The sequence below is a fragment of the Rhamphochromis longiceps genome, linkage group LG20, assembly GCF_057381845.1.
Source record: "Rhamphochromis longiceps isolate RC_006_pf linkage group LG20, R_longiceps_female_GT1.1, whole genome shotgun sequence".
Classification (NCBI taxonomy): domain Eukaryota; kingdom Metazoa; phylum Chordata; class Actinopteri; order Cichliformes; family Cichlidae; genus Rhamphochromis; species Rhamphochromis longiceps.
In genome coordinates, this window is record NC_140576.1 from 31,732,488 (window position 1) to 31,754,161 (window position 21,674).

Consider the following 21,674-nt stretch of genomic DNA (forward strand, 5'->3'; position numbering starts at 1 on the left):
TTTAATTACCAGCAGCTGCTAGGCATTCACTGAATGCACGAAGACCAAAAAGGGAAAAAAAGAGTGAGGATAAGAATGAGCAGGGAAGAATGAAAGAGGGAGAGAGTGTTTGATGCTCTCGTACACTCATCGGCCGACAAAACGGAGCAGCATTTTGATTGCTGCTCAAAGGGAGCTCATCATCTCGAGCGCTCTTCAGTCGCTGTCCTGTGAATGGGTAGTTCAGCCTTCGTCTGACCACAATCCAAAAACATGGCGTTATGGTGATGCTCCCCTCCCGCCCCCCTTCCCTCTCCCTCCCTTAGCCTGCATCTCGCTGCTGTTAGATTAGCTCTCTAATCATGCCCAAAAGAGGCTTTTCCATCTCAAAATGTCCCATATCACTCCGTCTCTTTCCATCCTCTCAACTCACTCCAACATTCCGGGAGAGGCTGAATGGTTTTGTTGAGATTTGTCAGGATTAGTAACAAGTTTGAGTTATGTCCAAAAGGGTACCAGGTTCAAGGTTAAATTTTTTACCATTATAGTATTAAATAATGTTTGCAGTATTACTAATGTTGTAATCAGTGACTGGTTGCGGTAATGTATTATAAGCATAAGGAATTCCGTTCTCTGTGTCAAAATGAGTGTTTGTTGTGAGGGTGACAGCTTAAAGGGTAGAAGTATAGTAGACTCCAGCAGAGAATGAGTCAGCATTTTATTCTGAGTAGAATAATATGTCACTACTACACGGCATTAGTGTCTGACTGTATGTGGCTAATCCACCCAAATCTGTTTCAGTAAACCACAAAACAGTTTGGGTCAGGTACCTGCCTGTCTACCTGTCTAGCAGTGGATCTATTGGGTCCTGTGGCTCAGGGAATGGGACCTCTCTGGACTGTTCCTTTGCATCCTGTTGTTGCTCATTTGAATCGTGACCTCGGACGTTTGGTTGGCGGTCATGCTCGGGAATCAAATTTGACTTTTTAAGCTGTTTTTATGATGTAGTAGTCCATATAATCTTCCTTGGGAATATTATTGCCTTTGGGGGGTTGTGAATGGCCTGCAACAGTAGGTAACACCCATGCAAATATCAATACCAAAGGCTTTCCAGCTGGGCGGTACAGTGTAACAAGAGGATTAGTATTATTTACTTTTCTGTCATTGGTTTTAAAGTTGTGGGTGTTCAGCATATATTGAAGCAGGAAACATCAACCTAGAAAATAGTCATATTTGGCGTTGCATGCATGTTTGCTAAAACACACACACAGACACACACACAAAACCCCACAAACTTATTTCTTAAATTATTGTTCCCTAGTTTATGTGGCATGTTTATTACTTCGCTGCAAATTGTGTCACCCAACGACCATAAAATTTCCTCTAATTTCACAGTGGCAACACCAATTAGACTAGCAATGAAAATGGCTGCCTCAGTCCATTGTGAATGTCAGATTGTGTGTCTAATGGCCAACTCATCAGCCAAAGCCTCAGTTAGCAGTCAGGGGGAAGCTGCATCCATCTTCCCAATTGTGCCTAATGAGATATCGATCACAAACATGCAGATCTATCGATATTTCCATAGATTCCTAGCAACTAGAGCTAATACAGGTTGGCAACATGCAGAAATACTGCACCAGTGTGTACAGTATATGTAGGCAGGCAACATATTATACAGTTAATGATCCTAACAACCTACTGTGTATCTCTTGCTTGCTCATTGATTTTCTTTTTGAGATGCTTCCGTCTCTGCAATGCTTCCACTGACTTTTTCCCTTTTTCTCTTTTGCTCTCTGCTCAGCCCACACAAGAAAAGCTATAGCTTGATGCTGAGCACTGAGGAATGGTCTCTTTATAAATTCTCTGGGTTTGCATAAACCTTGACATGTTTGTTCATCTGACCATGGGTGCTCTACTGTTCTTGTTTTGTATAAACACACTGAATTTACACCACAGTAGTTTCAAGATCTTCAAGATACACTGAATGAGATGTGGTCTTGATGTGTTCTGGGTCCTTTGGGCAGTGCCCTGCTGTGACATTATCAGTCACCACTGGAGACAGGCTAAGAGCTACAGTGGTTGGTTTGACCCCTGACATGAACTCTGGGTTTCAAAGTACATGTCAGCCAAAGCCCTGAGGAGTTTACTATTTCCCTTTTCACTTCCTTTAGTACTTCTTGAAGTTTAAATGTATTCCTATACTTTAAAAATGGACCAGTAAGAAACAAATGGACTGGATAAGTTCAAGTGAGGATAAAACACTGAAGAAGGGGTGTGCAGCTATGTGTGTGTCACACAGAGAGCAACCCAGCACAGTACAGCACAGCCTGACATATCCCTGCTCACCTATTGAGTCTGCTTTTCATATTAAGAAGCCAAAGACCCAGTGCAGTCAGCCTTTATGCACATTTACATTAACAAGTTTATTTGATGAAGCACACAGTCCCCAGTCTAGGTTCCCATTCAAAGCAAATCCTGCCAGCAATTCTCTAACATTATGGGTTGCCTCTTAAAACTAGTAAAGCTTTGTTAAGCTCATCAAATATTCAATATACATCCAGTTAAGTCTCTCTGTACATCCTTTATAGCTTCCCGCTGTACTCCTTTCCCCAATCCCCCTGCCCTGCCACCAAAGCATGCCTGTTGTGCTTTTTTTTTTTTTTTTTTTTTTTTTTTTTAAATGACATCAGAAACAGCAGTATGCGACATTACGTGATGGCAGAGCTTCAGTTCATCCTTTGTCTTTTTTTTTTTTTTTTTTTTTTTTTAAATAAATAGGACAGGGGGAATGAATGAGAGAAAGAGGGGGAGAGAAAGAAAGAAAACCAAAGGGGAGAAGAGACGGTGAGAAGGGGGGGGAAGAGAGAGGAAAAAAAAAAAAAAAAAAAAGAACTCCTGGGTCACCTGTATGGAGAAAAAAAAAAAAACAAACAAAAAAAACAAACAGAGGCGACAGCAAACAACAAAGAGCAACATAATAATAGAGAAAACAAAGCACCATCACAATAAACTAGCTAGTCATAGATATCAATATTTACTAAATAATAAACGATATTGTGCAGCACGCAAGATAGACAGCGCGCAGTGTGCTTTGAGGCAGCAGCCAAGAAAGCTTTAGTCCGCGTCTGTGAATACCCATGTGTGCATACCTGTGTGGATCAGCATGCTTGCATTCCAAAGGTTTCTCCATGTAATGATCTGCTAGGGAGTGTGGGGGGGCCACAGCCCCGTCCTCCAGGGTGTGAAGCGGGTATGGAGGAGATCAAAACTCCAGACATCCAGAGGTCCCCAGAACACAAGAGACCATGGAAGACCAACAGAGGGGCAGCCGCGCCACTGTTCCAGTAAGAGCTGAGGAGAGTCCCAGATGAGGGCTCGCCCAGCAGCCGCGGAGCAGAAGTCAGGGGGAGTTGCAGTGACGCGCCCGTGAGCTCCGCCGGCCCCCAGCTGTGCCTGAGTGACCGAGCCCCAGGCCGAGAGGCCGGGGGCACCCCACCTCCAAAGGGGCCCGAGCGAGCCCCAGGCCCCGACAAGCGGCCGCCAAGGAGTGAGCCGGTGTGTACCCGGACGCCCACCCCCAGACACAAAGAACCACCAACACACCGACACCTGAGGGAGTCCGCCACCGGCAGGGGAAGTGGTGGTGGGTGGAGATAGGCCTCCAAACCTTGGAGGGCCTGAGGTGTCCCCAGAGAAGTGGCGTCTGATACCCAACCTGACATATAGACACAGACATACAGGCACACACAGACACAAACATCCATTCCCACCCTCATGCTCTCATATGCACTCACTCCACACTCAACCAACGTGGAGGCAGACATAAAGAGACGCTGTACACACAATCACACTCCCCAAGCGTACTCTACAAACCGGGTCTAGGTACCCTTGCCCCTGGAGGGGGGAATTGCACCCAGACCCAGGTGGTGTTACCCTTTTCCCTGCGGTGGGGAGAGGCAGACCACCCCGACTCCGCAGCAGCAGGGAGGCCCCACACCCCAGACCGCAGTCGGATGGCCAACTCCTCCTACTAGCCCTCCCGCTCCAGCAGGCCGCAGAGAATGGGGGTGGGAGAAGACTCCAAACCTCCCTCCACCCGCTCATTGTAGTGTTGATGCATATGTGTTCTAAGGTGCAATTAAAACCCAGGAGGGCATGGAGCTACCTGCCAAGGAGCAGCAGGTAAGCGCATAGTCCCTCCTGCTAGCCCTCAATGACTAAGTGTATTTAAAATTGAGAGGTGGGCAACGACGTCAGGGGTGAGGTATACACCCTGATGGTAATTTGGACTCCGTGATTGTGCCCACCCCCAAGATCCTATATGTATGTGTAATGAGAGTGTGAATAATGTGAATGTCTAAGTTGTGGGATAAAATTGAGGCAGAGGCAGCCAGAAGGGGACGGGGGGGGGGGGGGGGGGGGTAGCCTCCTCTGCACCCTGGTGACATACCCCCACTCCAAGGCCCTGCATGTGTGGGTGGTTGTGGAGGAGCGGGAAGAGGGAGGCAGCTGGAGATGGGGAGGGAAGGAAGGGAGGGGCAGGTAACCCCTCCCTGGGGCCAGCTCCCCCGCTGACCCCAGTAGGCACTCCCACCCTCCGCGACCCGCCAGGGAAGGGGGGCCCAGGCCCATCAGACCGGGGCCCAGTGCAGTAGCGCCCCCCGGCTCCACAGAGCCCTGGACAGTCCACCCAACCCCACCACAGAGAAAACTGCACCCACCCCACCATCCACACATCTTCCAGACTACATAAGACGGTAAACGCCCAGGCTGAGATCTTCCTCCACCTCTCCTGTATCTCCCCCTCCTGCAGAGAGTTCCTGAAGAGAAGAAAGCTCCTGCAAGATGTGACCATCCCCCCCACCAGTTGAAGAGCCCCCCAGGCGGCTCGACGCACCGGCGGCACCCTGCTCCAGGGCCGGGCCCCCATGCACCCACCCGCCCACAACCCCGGCAACACACCAACCAGGACCCAAGCCCCCGAGGCCCGGCCCGGGCCCCAGCCCAGAGACGGAGCGCCCCCAGAACCTCACGCCCATCCCGGACCCACCCAGGGGCAGCCAGGTTGCCAGGTCAGTAACCCACGTCCGTCAGCACAGACCCTCCCCTAGCCCCGCTGCACGCAGCCGCGAGGAAACAGTCACCTGAGAGCCAACAGAGCCCCCAACCGGACGTGACCGCTACCCCGGGTTGAGCCCCCCAAGGAAGATGCCTCCGGGGAACCCCCCGACGCCCTAAGCCTGTCCCTACCCCCTCACCAATCACAACAGTGAAGGCGGGACCAAACTATGACCCCCCACCCCCACTAGGTGATGGAGCTGATAAAAGGGGCCCAGAGCAATTGATCTAATGTGGTGGCAGAGGCTGTGTCAAGACTAATGTAATCTAATAGATAATTTCTATATTGGTTAGAATTAAGATTATTTTTATTTTTCCAGTTCATGAGGACTGTTTTCTTGGCTATGCATAGGGCAGTGAAGATCATATGGGCTATATTCTTTTCTGAAGTGACATTATCTAAGCTGCCCAGTAGACACACTAAGGGGGAAGTTGGAATGTTACATTTCAGACACTTTGATAAATCTTCACATATCTCGCGCCAAAACTTTTGCACTGGTGGACAGAACCAAAGAGCGTGGATGTAATTGTCTGGTGTATTGCCTTGACAGTGTGAGCAGTTGTTGGAAGATGTAAAGCCCATCTTGAACATCCGATGACCTGTATAGTGCACTCTATGAAGTATTTTGTATTGTATTAATTGCAGACTGGGATTTTTAATTAATTGATGAAGCACACAGTCCCCAGTCTAGGTTCCCATTCAAAGCAAATCCTGCCAGCAATTCTCTAACATTATGGGTTGCCTCTTAAAACTAGTAAAGCTTTGTTAAGCTCATCAAATATTCAATATACATCCAGTTAAGTCTCTCTGTACATCCTTTATAGCTTCCCGCTGTACTCCTTTCCCCAATCCCCCTGCCCTGCCACCAAAGCATGCCTGTTGTGCTTTTAAATTCCGCAGCCTTATGTCGTCTGTCTCTCATGAGGGGAGGTGGAACGGGAAGGTGATTTTAAAGTGGCTCCCCCTCTGTTCTCTCCTCCTGTTTTTAAACACGGTGCTCACACCAAGAGCTACAATCAGACAGGTCTTCACACTGAAGATGTTGTAGGGGAAAGGGAGGAGGGATGGAAGGACGGCAATCTTTCCCGGTGGCCTGGCTCTCCTGCTCTCTGCTGTCAAGACCATAGTGTGTGCATACGTGTGTTTATGTTATTATTCGATGCTGTCTATTAAATGTGTGAAAGATTAAGTGCAAGGCACTGTATGCTATTATGCACATGTAATTTCCAGAGGGTTTGAGTATACATGATTTGTATGTGGCCATGCCCTCGTATGTGTCTGTTTTAGTTTGTATGCAGGGATGATGCTCTCTACCAGTCGTGCGTCTGTGTGTCTGTCAAGACAAGGTGGAGAAGAGATGATGGTGTAATTTCCTCTCCAAGGCAACAGAATAAGATGCAGACATTGGTGGAATGGACCCCAATTTCTGGCGTCTGCTATCCTAACCCCTACCAACTATAGAAATTGCTTCCTCGGCCAACACTACACCTTACACTGTACATTAGATATAAGTTTCTAAAAGTGAATTAGATTGCATATACTATGTCAGATTTACACCCTGAACAACGGTGTAGCCCGAACACACTGCTACAGTAGTAAACAATATTCTCCACTCAATTTTAGGGTGCATTTTAGCAACTCACCTCCCATGGTTGCACAAAATGGGACTGCCACTCACAACTTCTTTTGTATTCTGCAGAAGACTTGTTGATACCAGAGAGAGCTAATGATGGTGCATGCAGCTACTTCAGCACCCTGGACAGGGCTTAAGGAGCCTAACCAAAATCTGACGCCGCTAGCTCTGGCTGGAATAAAATAGTTTTCAGTTGCTTATTACAGGAAATTGAAAAAGATAAACATATTTGTCCATCTTTGCATATGGAAGATGTGCATTAGAGAACACTTGTTGTATGAAGTGATGGGACACTAAGCATGAGTGAAACTACTGACTGACAGGAGAAAAAGGGAGATCTACAAGGCAGGAGGTCAGAAGGGGGAATATGAGGAAGGCAGGATTGTAGTCAACACTCAGTGGCATGCACTTCAGCTAATGAGAGAGGCAAGGGGTCAGCTTCTAACTACACAGAGATAATGGCCATCTCCTGAAACCATGGCAACAGCTGCCATCCTGCACGCCTTCCACCCCCGCTGCCTCACCCCCTTGCTGCGCTCTCATCTTACTTCACCCCACTGAAATGAATTTTATTTAAAAAAAAAAAAAGAGAGAGAGAGAGATTCACATTGAGGAAAATCAATGCAGAGCTTTTTGTCAGTTAATGACTGCCCAGGTTTTTGCATCTGTACCCATACAGCTTGGAGACATGCATAAAACATCGTGCCGCAGCCCACACCTGAAAGCACATTAAGTATCATTTTCTCCTGCCATTGTGAATGTAAAAGAATCACCAAATTGCAGGCAGAGTAATACCTTGCCTAAGAAAGGTGTACTAATTTCAACTTGTATTAGAATAAGACAAAAAGGAGTGTCTTGGGCCGATAATAGCGAGAGAGACGGAGGGGAAGAGAAAGACCGAGGCAAATGAACCAGCGGTGCGGTCAAATGTGTAAAATGAAAAGGTAAAGTAAGAAAAAAAACCATCAATATTAAAAAGTATAGTTACCAAAGTAGTGAAGGGGAAAAGCAGGTGATCATCATCAAAAAGTGCTGCAGTGACCCTCCTTTCCCAGTGGGAGATTTCTCACTACTATAATAATTCCACACTTTTCTGCTCTCTAAATTCCCTAGGGAGTGCTTGGAATATTAGTGTGTGTGTGTGTCTTGGTGTGCCTAGTAGTGTGGACTTCTGACAACATAATTGCACACAGAGGCTGTGGATGAAGATGTAGCTTAGAGTCAGTATATGTGAGAGTATGTGGTTAAGAAGCATGATACGGCGCAGAGCACACAGTGCGGAGCACACAGTGCAACACACAACACACACACGCACAGAGCAACCAGGAGAGAATAGCAGAGCTTGTAGTGGCACATCAGCACCATGGACAGCAGCTGACCCTTTAGAGTCCAATTAGAGCTACTGTGACCAGTCAGCCAGTTAGCCAGACACTATAACTGGGTTGGATAAGGATAGAGAGGCTTTGGTGTAATGGGATGGAGAGACCGCACAGTTTTAATAAGTGGTGGGAGGTGGCACAGTTTTAATGAGAGATGTGGCAGTTTCTTGTGATACTTGATACGCAGTCTGACCATTAAGATCTCTTATGAGAGAACGCCTTGTAATTTGTACTAGTTACATCTACAGAGTTATGCTGAGATTGAAGGAAGCAATCTAGCTGTGTTGTGCATCCACTTCTGTGCCACCACTTGTCGCTGCAGTTTATTGGGAATGCATAGCCAGTCACCTACATGTTTATAATAGAGATCAGCTGTTATTAATGATGTGAGTTTCATAAGATATCTTTGAGAATGAGCTATTTTGTAACTGGTTTTTTTAACCAATCCAATAAGACAGCAAAAATGTTTAAAATAATTTTTCAGCCTGCCATCTGTTTAGCGGAACAAGAGAGACACACAGTCTGTTAACAGCAACATAACTTGTAGCCAGAATGTAGAGCATGTCACATTTACAGCCTTGATCATCACAAAATAAACAAATCTGGGTGACTAACACAGAAAAGCACAAAACAAGGAAAAGTGAGCAAAGAAGCCCCAAGGGTTTGGTGTGATTTTTATTTTTTTTTGTAGGTTATTACTGATCTGTTCAGATGTCCTAAAACAAGCATGGGAAACATCGAAAGGTGGATGATTATGGACTCGTAAGTGCCCATATAGTGGCTGGTGACAAAAGTTGGCTATTAATGTGTTGAGACAGTGACAGTGTTACATCTCCCTACAGCACTGCTGCGGGATATTTGTTTTATTTCTGTTACAGCATTGTTTAATATTCCTTTCCCTACACAGTCTTCACCATCTTTGACAATCCTCATGCTTCCTTTCTTCCGTCTGTTTTTGGAAGGAGTTTAAAATTGTCACAATTTCTCATTTGCCCTCCAGTCATAATTGTTACATTATAATTGTAAGTTTCATTTTCACATATTTTCATTGCACATCCCTTTGGCGGCACTTTTTTTTTCTTGTAACTTTTTATTCATGGAATAAGTTGTTTTTCCTCTATTTCCTATCATATCCAACGCGCATATTTTTTTCAGTGCTGTATAATATCACTGATGGCATTGAAAAGCAAATATCAGTAACTTCTTTCTATCTCGGTCCTTTCTCCTCTCTGTTCAGATGCTCTCAAAGGAATCGATGTGAACGTGCAGATGAGCCGTACCGTTTTGCTGCTTCGCTCAATCAGTGTGTGAAGGCAACCGTGTATCCAGACAGCATTGCAGTCTCAGAACCTAGCGTACATGTAAGTCTGCACACAAACAAACAAGCACTCGCTCACACATATGCATAATCCTACACACAGTATACAACATACCTGCAATATCAACCACTGCTTGCAAAGTCAAAAATGAAAAATTAGCTGCTATCTACGTATTTCCAACCCACGCAACAAAAGCAGAAGTTTTTAAACGATCCCACATAGCTGTTCATCTAGTCTTGAGTTTGGTTGATGCATAAACATTAGATGGGAAGGTTCATAAGGGCTTTACGTGGGCATTTCAGCATACATATGCTCACTTTTTACAGAGCAGTCAATATGTGTGCCAAGACATGTTTGTGTGGGTGGGTGTGTAGGCGTTAAAGTTGTCCGAGTGCAGTTGAGTACAGTACAGTATTTCTACACGGATTCAGTAAAAGCACGCAAAGATCAACAGTGAAAGGATCTGCCTGTCCAGATTCTGGAGATTGTTGTACATCTATGCACAATCCACACTATTAATGGGTCATTTTATGCACATCCTGTTCAGAAAAATGTCTTTGGTTTGAAATGGTATGAGATGTAAGACACTGACTTATAGATGTATTAGGATACATGAAATACTTTTGTGCTGTTCAGAACAATTTAAGTGGACTGAAATGTGAATCTTTAAGCTGAGAGTAGCTGCATTACAGATTTTTAAATGATTTCTTGGGATTTTATTGCAAGTAAAAAACCAAGAACCAAGAAGATCTCTTTAGCACTCCTCTCCAGACATCTTTATAGATTAATTGACAACACATTTTCTTCCATGTATTTTGGTGAGCTGACCTTTTAATTTATGTGGTTAAACATAAAAAAAATAAAAATCTTGTTAACATGCAGTTGGCTCTTGCACTGACTCACCCTGCACCACATTATATCTCACCCTCAAGCCAATGCTCAGCATACCTGGCCCCCGTTGTCCACTTTGCAAACAGCAGTTTATTACATTTTAACAGTTTCACCAACCCCCCCGTTTTGCTGTCATATCAGAAACGGGGTCATCTGACCAACCACAAAACACTCAAATTCACACAGTTCACAAATTCCACAGGGGTAGACTGCTATCACCATGACAACGCAGCTTCTTGAAGTGGGCACCAGGACAGATAGAAAAGGCAGTGAAAACAATGAAATTACCTTTGCTGAAATCTGCAACCAATTATGGTGACTGCCAAGCAGCAAAAACCCCCACCACCATCGTGGTGAAAGGAAGCCAGCAAACGAAAAGAGCAAAATCTTAACTCTCAGAAACAAGCTTATTTTGTGCAATAGCTTACTGTGTCTGTGTTTTTGTGTGTGAGACAATTTCTGCATAAGCAATTTTTGAGTGTTTATCTGTATATGTGTGTCTGAGGACGATGAGAGCTAATTATTGTAGAGAGGTTACTCAGGGAATTCTGCATTGAACAAAAGACATTGATTGCTGTGATTGCTGTAATCAAGGATCTCTCTGACACCTCAGAGTGAAGCAACACAAACATGGTGAAAGTAAAACAGGGAAAGACAAGAGGTCCTCAGCAGAAAAAAAATAAAAGAAATCATCCATCCTCTTGATGGGTAACAGAACAAGCCAGCTAACGAGGGAGGCAGTGTAGTCAGCCACTGAGACAGTCAGCATCTCTTAAAAGACCTACAGTTAAGCTGCTCAGCTGCCTTGCCTGTCCCAGTAGCCCTGCGGTGTTTAGTGAGAGGCAGATAAAACAAAGAGAAACTTCAAACGGTATGGCCCAAAATAACAGCTAATGGAACAAGGCTGTGAAATGCCATGGTGATAATTATCCAGACTGCCTCTCTTGGCTAGAGAGCCAGATCACACACCCTGCACAGAATACATTTATTTATAGGAACAGCAGCTGAATGCTCCAGCCACAGTGTCACTGCTCTCCAGAGAATGACTTCAATCGCCTTTATGTGCATCGGCACTTGTGTAGTGCATCTCATATGTGAGTGTCTCTGTGTGTATTTTTTCCTGTATCTGTCTCACCTTCTAAATACTAAAGAAAGGTAAAAGAAAAAGTAGAATTTGCCATGTGATATTTTTTCCCCATTTTTTCCTCCATGTAGCTTCTACTGCTTCTGAGTGGGTCATGATATTTACCTCTGGAATGATGCCTTCTAGAAACAAATAAGATTAGCTTCTAAATAAACCTTTTTTCCCTTATTATGCTGTTTTTAAGATGCAGAAACAGTTCTTGGCAAAGTGGACGGACAGCTTTGCCAACAGCAGTGTTTTCTTTTCTCATCCTGACTAGAGCTGCTGAATTTAAGCCACTGTCTCCTTTTATAATTTCATCTCAGATTTTCATGTCTTGTTTATCAAAGATGCAACTGTTAATGTTGGTTATGTGTTTTCCCCTATCTGATGTATCACGCATTAGTCTTCTAAATCAGCTCCAGGTATGGGGAAGTTTTAGGAAATTTTTACCAATTTTTTATCTGTTTTCATTAGTGTTAGTGTCCATTTTGATCCATTCTCAAAAAAATGTGTACAACAAACTTCATTACTAAGAACATTGTCATGTCTCACACCATCTGCAGCTGCTAGTGAAGGTGAGCGACGTACCAGACCTTTCTGCCGGCATCACCTGCTCGTTTGGCAACTTGACAGAAGTAGAGGGCCAGGTCAATGGCAACCAGATACTCTGCAAATCTCCTGCTGCTAAAGATGTCCCCCTCATCCCCACTGACCAAGGTAGATACAGAAAACAGACACACATATATTACCATGTATGCAATGCCAGCTGATGAATGGCTTAGTTGTGAAAATGCTTATTTTCCTGTGCAGTCAACAATACGCTCATCAAAACACAGCCTTTGCTGGATTCTGATATGTCCCTCCCTCTCATTTACAAATCTCTGGGCTAACTGTTCAGCTGCACGTGTACAAACTCTGAAACATATTTAGTGATCCAGCACTCCCAGTTTATTCAGGGGCTGTCTAAATAACAAGCACCCACAGGATTCAGGTTGTTTTGCTGTGAACTGTGCTAACACATGACCCCGGCTACTTTAAATCTGCTTGAGGATCCAAATTAGATCCCCTGGCCTGTGGTCCAGCTACGTTGCACTTAATGTCTGGCCTTAGATTTGCCTAATAGGGGATGGACTAACACTAGTCCATGGTCTAACCGTAGACCATTCCCTATGGTCTACTCTTCAGTCAGGGATCAATTAGAGGGAGTAAGTTGATTTGATGGATTCCAGTCTTTGCATAGCCAAGGCATAGACAGTGTGTTTGCTCTTTACCTCCACTGGTACCTGATGAATTTGAAAGTTTGAAATTGGCTAATTTTATTGAACTCCACAAAACAAGCATGTCACATGACACCTTCTTTGGAATAAACAAGGAAGACTGCTTTTAGATCTTGTGTAAAGGTATGCCAATAACCTCTCTTATATGATTGTTGGAAATCTCATGAACTTCTATTGTAAATACAGGGCACAAATATATCACTCTGGCTCAGGCATTCATTTATTTGCAAATGTGTATATCATTGTGAATATTAACATCTGTTGTTTGACAATAAATGCCTCTTGTTTGCAAGGAAAGATGGCTGCAGGATAACAAAACTAAACTGCCTGAATAATATATAATATGCAGTGTATGGAAGTCAATGTGTGTTTTGGGGGGTTGGTAATCCTCTTTCCTGTGAGTAAATGACAGACCTGTTTGCCCAGAACTCCCATGGGGACAAGTGCATCAGGCACTAATATGAATGTTCTCCCCCAGGTAAATGTCAGCCAATCCCCCCTGTAAGACCTTCCTCCATCCATCAAGCTATCCATCCAGCTGTTTATACCTTTGTTTTTACTTCACATGCTTTCCCCTGAGGCCACCTCCTCCTGACCTCCATCACCTGTCCCCCTAGCAAGTCTTCTGTCTGTTGCACATCAACACTGATTGTGCCGTGGTGACTTGATCTGAGGAGAACAGAGGAAAGAAAGGAGAAAGGAAGAGGGGGAGGGGAGATCAAGACTTGGAAGGTGGAGACTGATGGAAAATACAGGAGAGAGGCCAAATTAAAATACAATTATGTGAAGGGGCAGGAGAAGAGGTCAGGATAAACTGTGAAGACACTGAACTCGTTAAAGAAAATAGCTGGCACCCTTGTCCACTAAATAAAATGGTCTTAGATGAAGTTTTGTGCAGATATGACCTCTATATGACTTTATCAGATCCTGTGAGACAAATATGTACTAGTAGAAGTCTGTTATGTGCCTGCTATAGAGACTTGTGTGAAACAAATCCTGATTCCCAACAGGTGCTGTGGAGAGAACAGAGCACTAAGGGTCAGTCAGCCCTCCTACTCACTGAATGTCATCTGAAATTCAGGCTGCTCGACACATACAAACAGACACTTGCACATATTTATGGAGCTGGTGTTCTGATAGAGAGAGATAATGTGGCTTTTTTTTTTCACAAAACACAGTCAGAGCTCTGTTCAGCAAAGTGAAGGTAAATAAATTTGGATCTGATTAAATGGTTCTGTATGAGATTGAAATTCAGGTATTTAATTTTCACAGGCTCAATGCAAGCAGTATTCCTTCATGTTACATATTTAAATATATGCAATACTACACAAGAAATACCTTTCTAAGTGATGTGTGTATGTGTGCTAACAACCTTCGTTTCAAAAATATTAATAAGCCTAAAACTAAAATCAGTCTGCTGTTCACAACTACGCAAACAGTGCGAACATATTCACTGCTCTGTAACAGTAAAAGATTAAATAAAGGTTGATGTCGTGTCTCCTCTCTTTCAGATTGGTCAGGCGTTGAACTGAGGTTGAATTCTAAGGAGACCGGTCAGATGCTTATCAGCACAGAGGTCAAATTTTACAACTGCAGTGTCCACCAACTGTGAGTATCGCTCTCTGAGTCCATTCATTTTCTTTTTTTGACAAGAACAATGCCCAGAGCTGCTGCCCGAAACCACCGAATCAGTGCTGTGGGACTTTAATCACTATTTGTCTTTAACGTTAGCCTGCCCCAGTCCCCTAAAAATATCCCCTGTAAAAATTAATGTAATCTGATCGCTTGCTGTTCCCCGCGGTCCACACAGGAAGAATCTGTGTTGTGTTGTTAATGAAGCATTCTTTTCAAACATGCTCAACTACAAAACACTCTGCTTTCTGCCTAACAGGCCTTCTGTGGGGATTTCATGCCCATTTTCATGCCATGTCTGTCCCTGATTGAGTGATGTTGAATTGAATCCCTGGATTGGAGATCTTAGTGTCTGCGGTGCCTTTGCAATTGCTTGCTTCATTCCAGTGTGGCAGATTCTGTTTGTGTGAGATTCAAACGCCTCATTGACTTGGGAGTATCACTGAATTGAGAGTAGTTGAGAAAGGGTATCACAGGGGTTCAGGAATCCTACCATGTCAAATTATCCTTTGACTCTCCCCTTGACATTAAAACAAAATGTTTTAGCCATTGTCTCCTTTGCTAGATAAAAGCAGGCAGTGTTACTCTGCATCTCTCTCTTCGTGTTTTGTCTCCTTTCTCTTCATATTGCTATTTGAGAACCTTGCCTGAGTAGCACAGAATGCAATTACCAACTCTCACATCAGCTCAGTTAATCACTGATGACAAACAGAGTGCACACAGCCACACACGCGAAGAAATATGCATACATTTGAAAAGGGCATACACCATCCTTTCAGTAATGCCACCTCCTGTTACTTCCCTCTTATTGCACATATCGTTCCCTGTATATTCCTGATAGTGAATCAGCCCGATTCATTCAAATTAGGCTTCTTGACAGAGATCACTCTGATGATTTTTGCCTCAGTGATAATATTTCACAATGAGCATATGTGCAAAAAGGAGACAACGAAAGAGAGAACCAGTTGTGACAACCCCCCCAGCCCACCCCTTTTGAACAACTGCTCAAAAATACATAGCACAGTAAAATCTCATCACAGTCTATTAAAAGTGAGTGCTGTGCTTGCCTTGGTTTGCTTTAGTAACATGCAGAATAGCATGTCTTGTACCTAGTATTTTCCCATCAACTGGTTTTCTTTGGCCATTCTTGTTTTGACTCATCTCACCTTCTGTTCATCTATATAGTTTCTATATACAGTGTTGGAAAGTGCACGTTTATCCTCATTACTGCTATCTTACTAGTATAACACTCCACCTCTCCATCTCTCTCTTTCTTATTGTGATTGTGGTGTCCTATTCACACATGTCACACGTATTAATATATGGTAGAGGAAAATGTATGCAGGGAGAATTTGGCCTAGCAGCTATTAGGTACTGTGCCAACCACAAGGGCACAACAACAGCAGGTGCCCACTTGGGACATGAACTCATTTCCTATCTGGCACTTCCCCCTACTTTGGCAAACTCGTTGTCCCTCCTTGACTGCACTGTTCTTTTTTTTTTTCCCCCTTTCACTCAGTGTGTGCGCATGTGTGTGTTTGTGTGTTCCTGCAGGTGTCTGTCATGTGTGAACAGTGCCTTCCGGTGCCACTGGTGCAAATACCGCAACTTGTGCACCCATGACCCCTCCAGCTGTTCCTTCCAGGAGGGACGGGTCAACGCTTCTGAGGTTGGTGGAACACACATGCACAGACACACGGACTTATAACCTAATCCATCTTTTCCTCTCTCTCTTTCACCCTTCCTTTTGCATATTTGCACTTGGTTTCTTTCTACCTGCCTCCTGCACTGCGTTTCAGCTCTGTGTCAGCCTCGGGGCATGTCTTCAGAAAGACAGCCATCTAAGCTTTTCTATTTCTGAAGTGGTGCTACTCATTCAGAGCTCTTGTTCTCTGCAATAGCAATTAACAGTCTATTATCCTTGGAGTTACTGAGCTTAACATGTCTTAACAATGACACAAGATCATTTTGACCACATCAATAATGATCACTATGTCACTAGCTATGCACATTTACACTACTGGGATTTTAAGTGTTTGCCTTTATTCATTTAAACCCATTCACTTGTATTAAAAAAAAACTTGTTAATAATCCCTCTTCTGTACATATATGAGTAGCCCGCTTGCATTGCCTCAGTTCATATGTATTTGCTGTGCATGGCACACAGAGCTTCAGTGGTAAGATTAGATGCAGTACTCACAATTATGAATTAAGACCAGCCTTTCTCTATGACATCAGGAACAGCTATTTTATTTTAGCAACCCTACAATCTAAAGGTATATTTGAATATTGCCTTATGATATTGTATCTATACTTTAATTGACTTGAGATGTAAAGATTCACAAAGCTAAAGGCCATTAAGAGTGAAGCTTCATTGTGTAAAGCCATAAAGGCAGTTTTCTCAGAGTATTTCAAATAGCAACGACCTCCATTATTACTGAATACTTTAAACCACTGACTACTGATACCATTCTCAGTTTTGACGAATTGAGCAGTTTCATAATTCCTCTCTTGAGAATGTGTATTTCAACGCAGCTCATAGCTTTCCAAGGTCACAGAAATCAGTTATAAATTCTAACTCAGAATTAATTTCCACATTAATTCCACATATTGTGTTTCCTACTTATAATCATCCTCCTTTTTCACCATTATTGCAAAGTTCTTTTGTTCTCCTTGTCTTGCTAAACATGAAAGTGAAACGTTTTTCTTTTTCGTGGACCCTCTCTGCTTTATCCTTCCAGGACTGTCCCCAGCTAGTGCGCTCTGAGGAAATTCTGATCCCAGCAGGCGAGGTGAAGCCTATAACCCTGAAGGCCAAGAATCTGCCACAGCCCCAGTCTGGCCAGCGGGGCTATGAGTGCGTCCTGCACATCCAGGGGGTCAGCCACCGAGTCACTGCCCTCCGCTTCAACAGCTCCAGTGTACAGTGCCAGAACAGTTCGGTAGGTTGTGCGGTGCCTTTTCACATTGAGACAATATGAGTGAAATTGATGATGTGTAATTTGATTTGTCTGTAATTCTCCATTATATAATTACACACACATTTTAAATACTGTATACAAAAACAGATAATGGCCTGAATCCCATACCATGTGTATGCTTGTGTGTGTGTGTGTATGTTATTTAGTTAGTGGAGAAATAGTAGCCATCATCATAGATAATTATACAGAAGAAGACTGTAGCACGAGTCTGCCTTCAGAAGTCAATATACTGCTGACTTCTGTAGTATATTCCCAGAGGTACCACAGGCATGCATGTTTTACTTTCCAGTCTTTCGCTCTCTCCTGCACACACACAAACAAAAACACACTTGGGCAATGAAAGTCAGGCTAGAATTAAGCGCATGGGAGGCAGTTAAGCACAGCATCAATAAAGGCCAGAGGGAAGCTCAAGCTCCTGCCCAGCTGTCCCATATCTTGTGGCTTTTCACTTTGTCTGCTCCTCAGATACTGAGATGATGTAAGTATGGGGTAATATTGGAAGGACACAGTGCTGTCTCCACTTGGGTTCACGGGGATTCAAATTCCCAGACTTCCCATTGAAATCCTCCTCTCTTTTCTGCTTCTATCCCAATCTCTATCTCTTTCTCCCTCTTCATCACTCTGTGGCCTCTAGTATCTGTATGAAGGAATGAAAATCAGTGAGCTTCCTGTGGATTTCTCAGTGGTGTGGAACGGCAACTTTATTATTGACAACCCAGAAAATATTAAAGGTAAGAACAAAAGATGCTGATGTCAATATCTGCTAGAAAATAGGATGGACGCTGTCATTTTTGGGATATTTTTGTTGGTGCAAATATTCCATTTTTTTGTGAGAGGTCACAAAAGCATTTGTATGTATTCATGTCAAATCATTTGTAGAGTATTTAAGAAATTTGAAAAATATTTTACTCATAGCAGACTATCTACCAGTTTTCCTTTTAACAATAACAGCAATACTTATTGGTATGTTCACTGTATTGCCCATGTCATCCCACAGTGCACTTGTACAAGTGTGCAGCCCAGCGGGACAGCTGCGGCATGTGTCTAAAGGCAGAGAGGAAATTCCAGTGTGGCTGGTGCAGTGGTGAGGGAAGGTGTACACTGAGGCACCACTGCCCCCCCATCAACCCTTACACAACCCGCTGGCTGAACCTGTCCAGCAAGAATGTGAAGTGTACCAACCCACGCATCACTGAGGTCAGTACCTATAATCCCTCGTCTGTCCTTCCTACCTGCCCACACAGATCCAGCGGTCAATCGATATGTAATTATCAGCTTCCGTTGCAAGGTGTGTCTTGCATCTTGTCACAGTTCTTTCACAGAGGGTCATGAGGCGCTCAGCTGAGACTGTAGAAGTATACTTAAAATTCAAAGTTAACAGCTCAGACAGCTTAAAACGGCTTAATAAGACATTGTCATCTGTGCCAGTGGCAAGGCAGTTACAAAGTGAAAAACCTGTTCGGTATTCTCCAAAGCACATCATGATCACTAAATTGCAGCAGAATAAGAATACACTTGACTCTGGCATGCTGTTTTTTAACATTTAAGTTGAAGCGGTAATAGCGGGATTCTTTAAAGAGATGGATAGGACCTCTGATAAATTAAAATTTTTATCTTGTACAAGATAGAACAAGGTGTTGCATGAGAAGCAGCTGTTCTACTCTACTTTGGTTTTGTGTGGACTCAGAAAGAATGAGAATAAACCTTCAATAGGCTCCCTACTGTGCTTGGCCCACCAAATGCCTGCACATCCTTAAATGTTTGTTGCCTTTCTGTCTGTCCTTTTATCTTGCCTTTTCTTTTTCTGTGTTTATCTATCTTTATTTGCTTAAAAACAAAAATTATATGTATGGCTGTTTATGTACCTGTGCGGCTATATGTGTTATACTCGCAGGTGCTTATTCTTATGAGAGTTCTTTTCATCTTCAGGACTTATCCAAGGGCAAGGACACACAAATACATGCACGCACAGAAATAGAGCTTGAGATTTGTAGTTTTAAAGGGCTGTCTCTTTGACATCTGCTTTCTCTTTGTGCATAGGCACAGCTCCCTGCTCATAGATTTTAATGTCTTTTGTCCTCACACAAGGTTATTCCAGCCCTTTGAAAGTTTCTTTGGCACCAATAACTGTTAAAAAGGGAATTTCACAAGCAAGTAATCGTAGTTTTTTTTTAATTATCTTTGCATCCATAACCAAGTGAATGAGCGGTGCTCCTTCTTGTTTTTTCTGTCATGCTGAATTTTCACAGACATGACTAGAACCCAATAGCTGGATGTCCTCCACATCAGCAAGATCGGGATCATGACCTGGAAGTGCTTATTTGTTTTCCACAAGCAGACCTTTGCTTACTCAAAGCCCCCACTGTCGGTCTGCTGTCACAGAGGAGTCAGGCCAGGAGGGGCCGACTATTTAATTAGCTTGGTAACACACCAGTGCATTGTGGTTAACCTACCAGACCTATCTGCCTCCACATTTATTCATTTAGCTTCTTTTTCCTCCACTACATACCCACATGTAACTCTAGCCAATTAAAAACTGAAGCTAACAACTTGGGTAATTGATTTGCTATACTACACGCAAATAATCACGAAAAATAGGCAAGCTGATGAAGTCCGACCGATCTTCTTTTTTCTTTTCCCTGCTGTCTTATACCTCCATGTTTTTTGTTCTTGTGTCTCTGTGTTTAACTGTTTCTGACTCTTTTTGCCAAATTACATCCATTATGATGAGTTTGAGACTTTGACACATCATGCAATGGGACTTGCAATAGTGAAGAGCACAAAAGAAGCAATAAATAAAACATGTAACCAAAAGTAAGCTTAAACATTGAGAACCTTGCATTACTATATCTATACTGCATCCATCAGTTGTCCAATGTTTAAGCAATGATGTCAAAAGCAAATCTGAAAACTACAGAATGTAACAAACCGGTTTTGAAATGACATGGCAAGCCAAAGGAAAAAGCTCACAGGGGAAATGACTGGCATAATTATTATTTTTATATTATTCTTCAATTAGCACTTCTATCAAAAACCAGTGATTGACAATATATTACAGAAGCAGAGCTACACGGTCAGTCTTTCCGTTTAAGTGGAAGAAAAATAAAAAACTACACTTGTGAAAGTATGAATGGTTTGGGTGAGGTGAAACGATTCAAGCAAGACAACAAAAGACTGAGGGGGAGATGTAAAGTCATCAAAGGTGGGAAGAACAAAGGAGCCGGGGAGTAGGGGGGAAGTTTGGGCGTGGGGGGCTCCTGAGGCCAATCTAAAATCAGATCTGTTTATGGCTGTAGGTGGCAAAATCAACTCTGCGTGAGCATGTACTTCAGACAGACACACCTATTTTCTACTCATCATTGGTAGTGAAGCCGGCGCTCATCATTCGTGCGTCGTCCTAGCACCCCCCCGCCCCCACCCCCCTCCCGTCTCTCAGTGATTACAGTTTCTTTAAGAAGCCGACATCCCCCTGTTGGGCTGAATTTATTAATAAATTTGGTTTTGATTGTATGCGCCAAAGCCCCCATCAAGAGCTGATTTGTATACATACTAACACATTAGTAGATGTGCCTTCCACAAGATAGGCCTTTTGAATAATTAATGTTTCTATTAAGTGCCACGGTGCCTCCCACCACGGGCCATTAATATTGAAGAGATGTAAGCCCCTGCTAACAGCAGAGGGAACAACATCAAATGAAGCTGGGAGTTAGATGGGCATATGAAAGGCGTTTCCTCAATACGCTTCGGCCGTGGTTTCTGTATGAGTTAACTGTATAGCAAAGAAGCTCCCCTGCCTCTAGTGACAGTAAATATAAACATCTAGCTATAGCCTTAGGAAAGAAAAAATATGGGATTCCTTTTTTCTCTTTCTTCCTCAAACATGCAAGTGAATGCATGCTTTTTGTTGATATTTTGAACTCCACGGGGATAGCAGGCCTGTCAGCTGTTATCAGACTACAACTGAACTCTGCTTACTGCTGTAACCCCGAGAGTGCTTCTGTACTGTATGGATGCTGACCTTTATTAAATCTGCCAGCTGAAGAATAAAATATTGCTCAGCACCCCACAGATTCACATGCAAACCAGATGATAGGTTACAATTCCCCATTCAAATCACAGGTCTTGGTTTTTTTTTTTTTTACATAGTCTTCTTTTGTTTTTTACTTGTTTTCAGCTCATTTTTATTGTATTTTTTTTTTTTTTTTTTTTTTTTTTTTTTGCCTGTCCCGTTTGGCTCTTTTGCCATCAGAATTGTTGTCTAAAGGCAAAGAAAGATGCCCAACGGATTTACTTTACCAAACTGACCATCCCAGCCTTGCCGTAATGGTCCATTTGATT

General features: G+C 43.3%; 1 protein-coding gene across 1 annotated transcript in view; it reads left to right on the top strand.

Annotated features, from left to right (window-relative positions):
* Window positions 1-21,674, top strand: part of plxna2 (plexin A2) — a 166,234-nt gene that overhangs the window by 94,833 nt on the left and 49,727 nt on the right. The window contains exons 6-12 of the mRNA XM_085395036.1: window positions 9,348-9,471; window positions 12,010-12,163; window positions 14,235-14,331; window positions 15,910-16,024; window positions 17,097-17,297; window positions 17,971-18,067; window positions 18,334-18,533. Coding sequence (XP_085251162.1) covers window positions 9,348-9,471; window positions 12,010-12,163; window positions 14,235-14,331; window positions 15,910-16,024; window positions 17,097-17,297; window positions 17,971-18,067; window positions 18,334-18,533 — 988 coding nt within the window. The remainder of the gene's footprint in view (window positions 1-9,347; window positions 9,472-12,009; window positions 12,164-14,234; window positions 14,332-15,909; window positions 16,025-17,096; window positions 17,298-17,970; window positions 18,068-18,333; window positions 18,534-21,674) is intronic.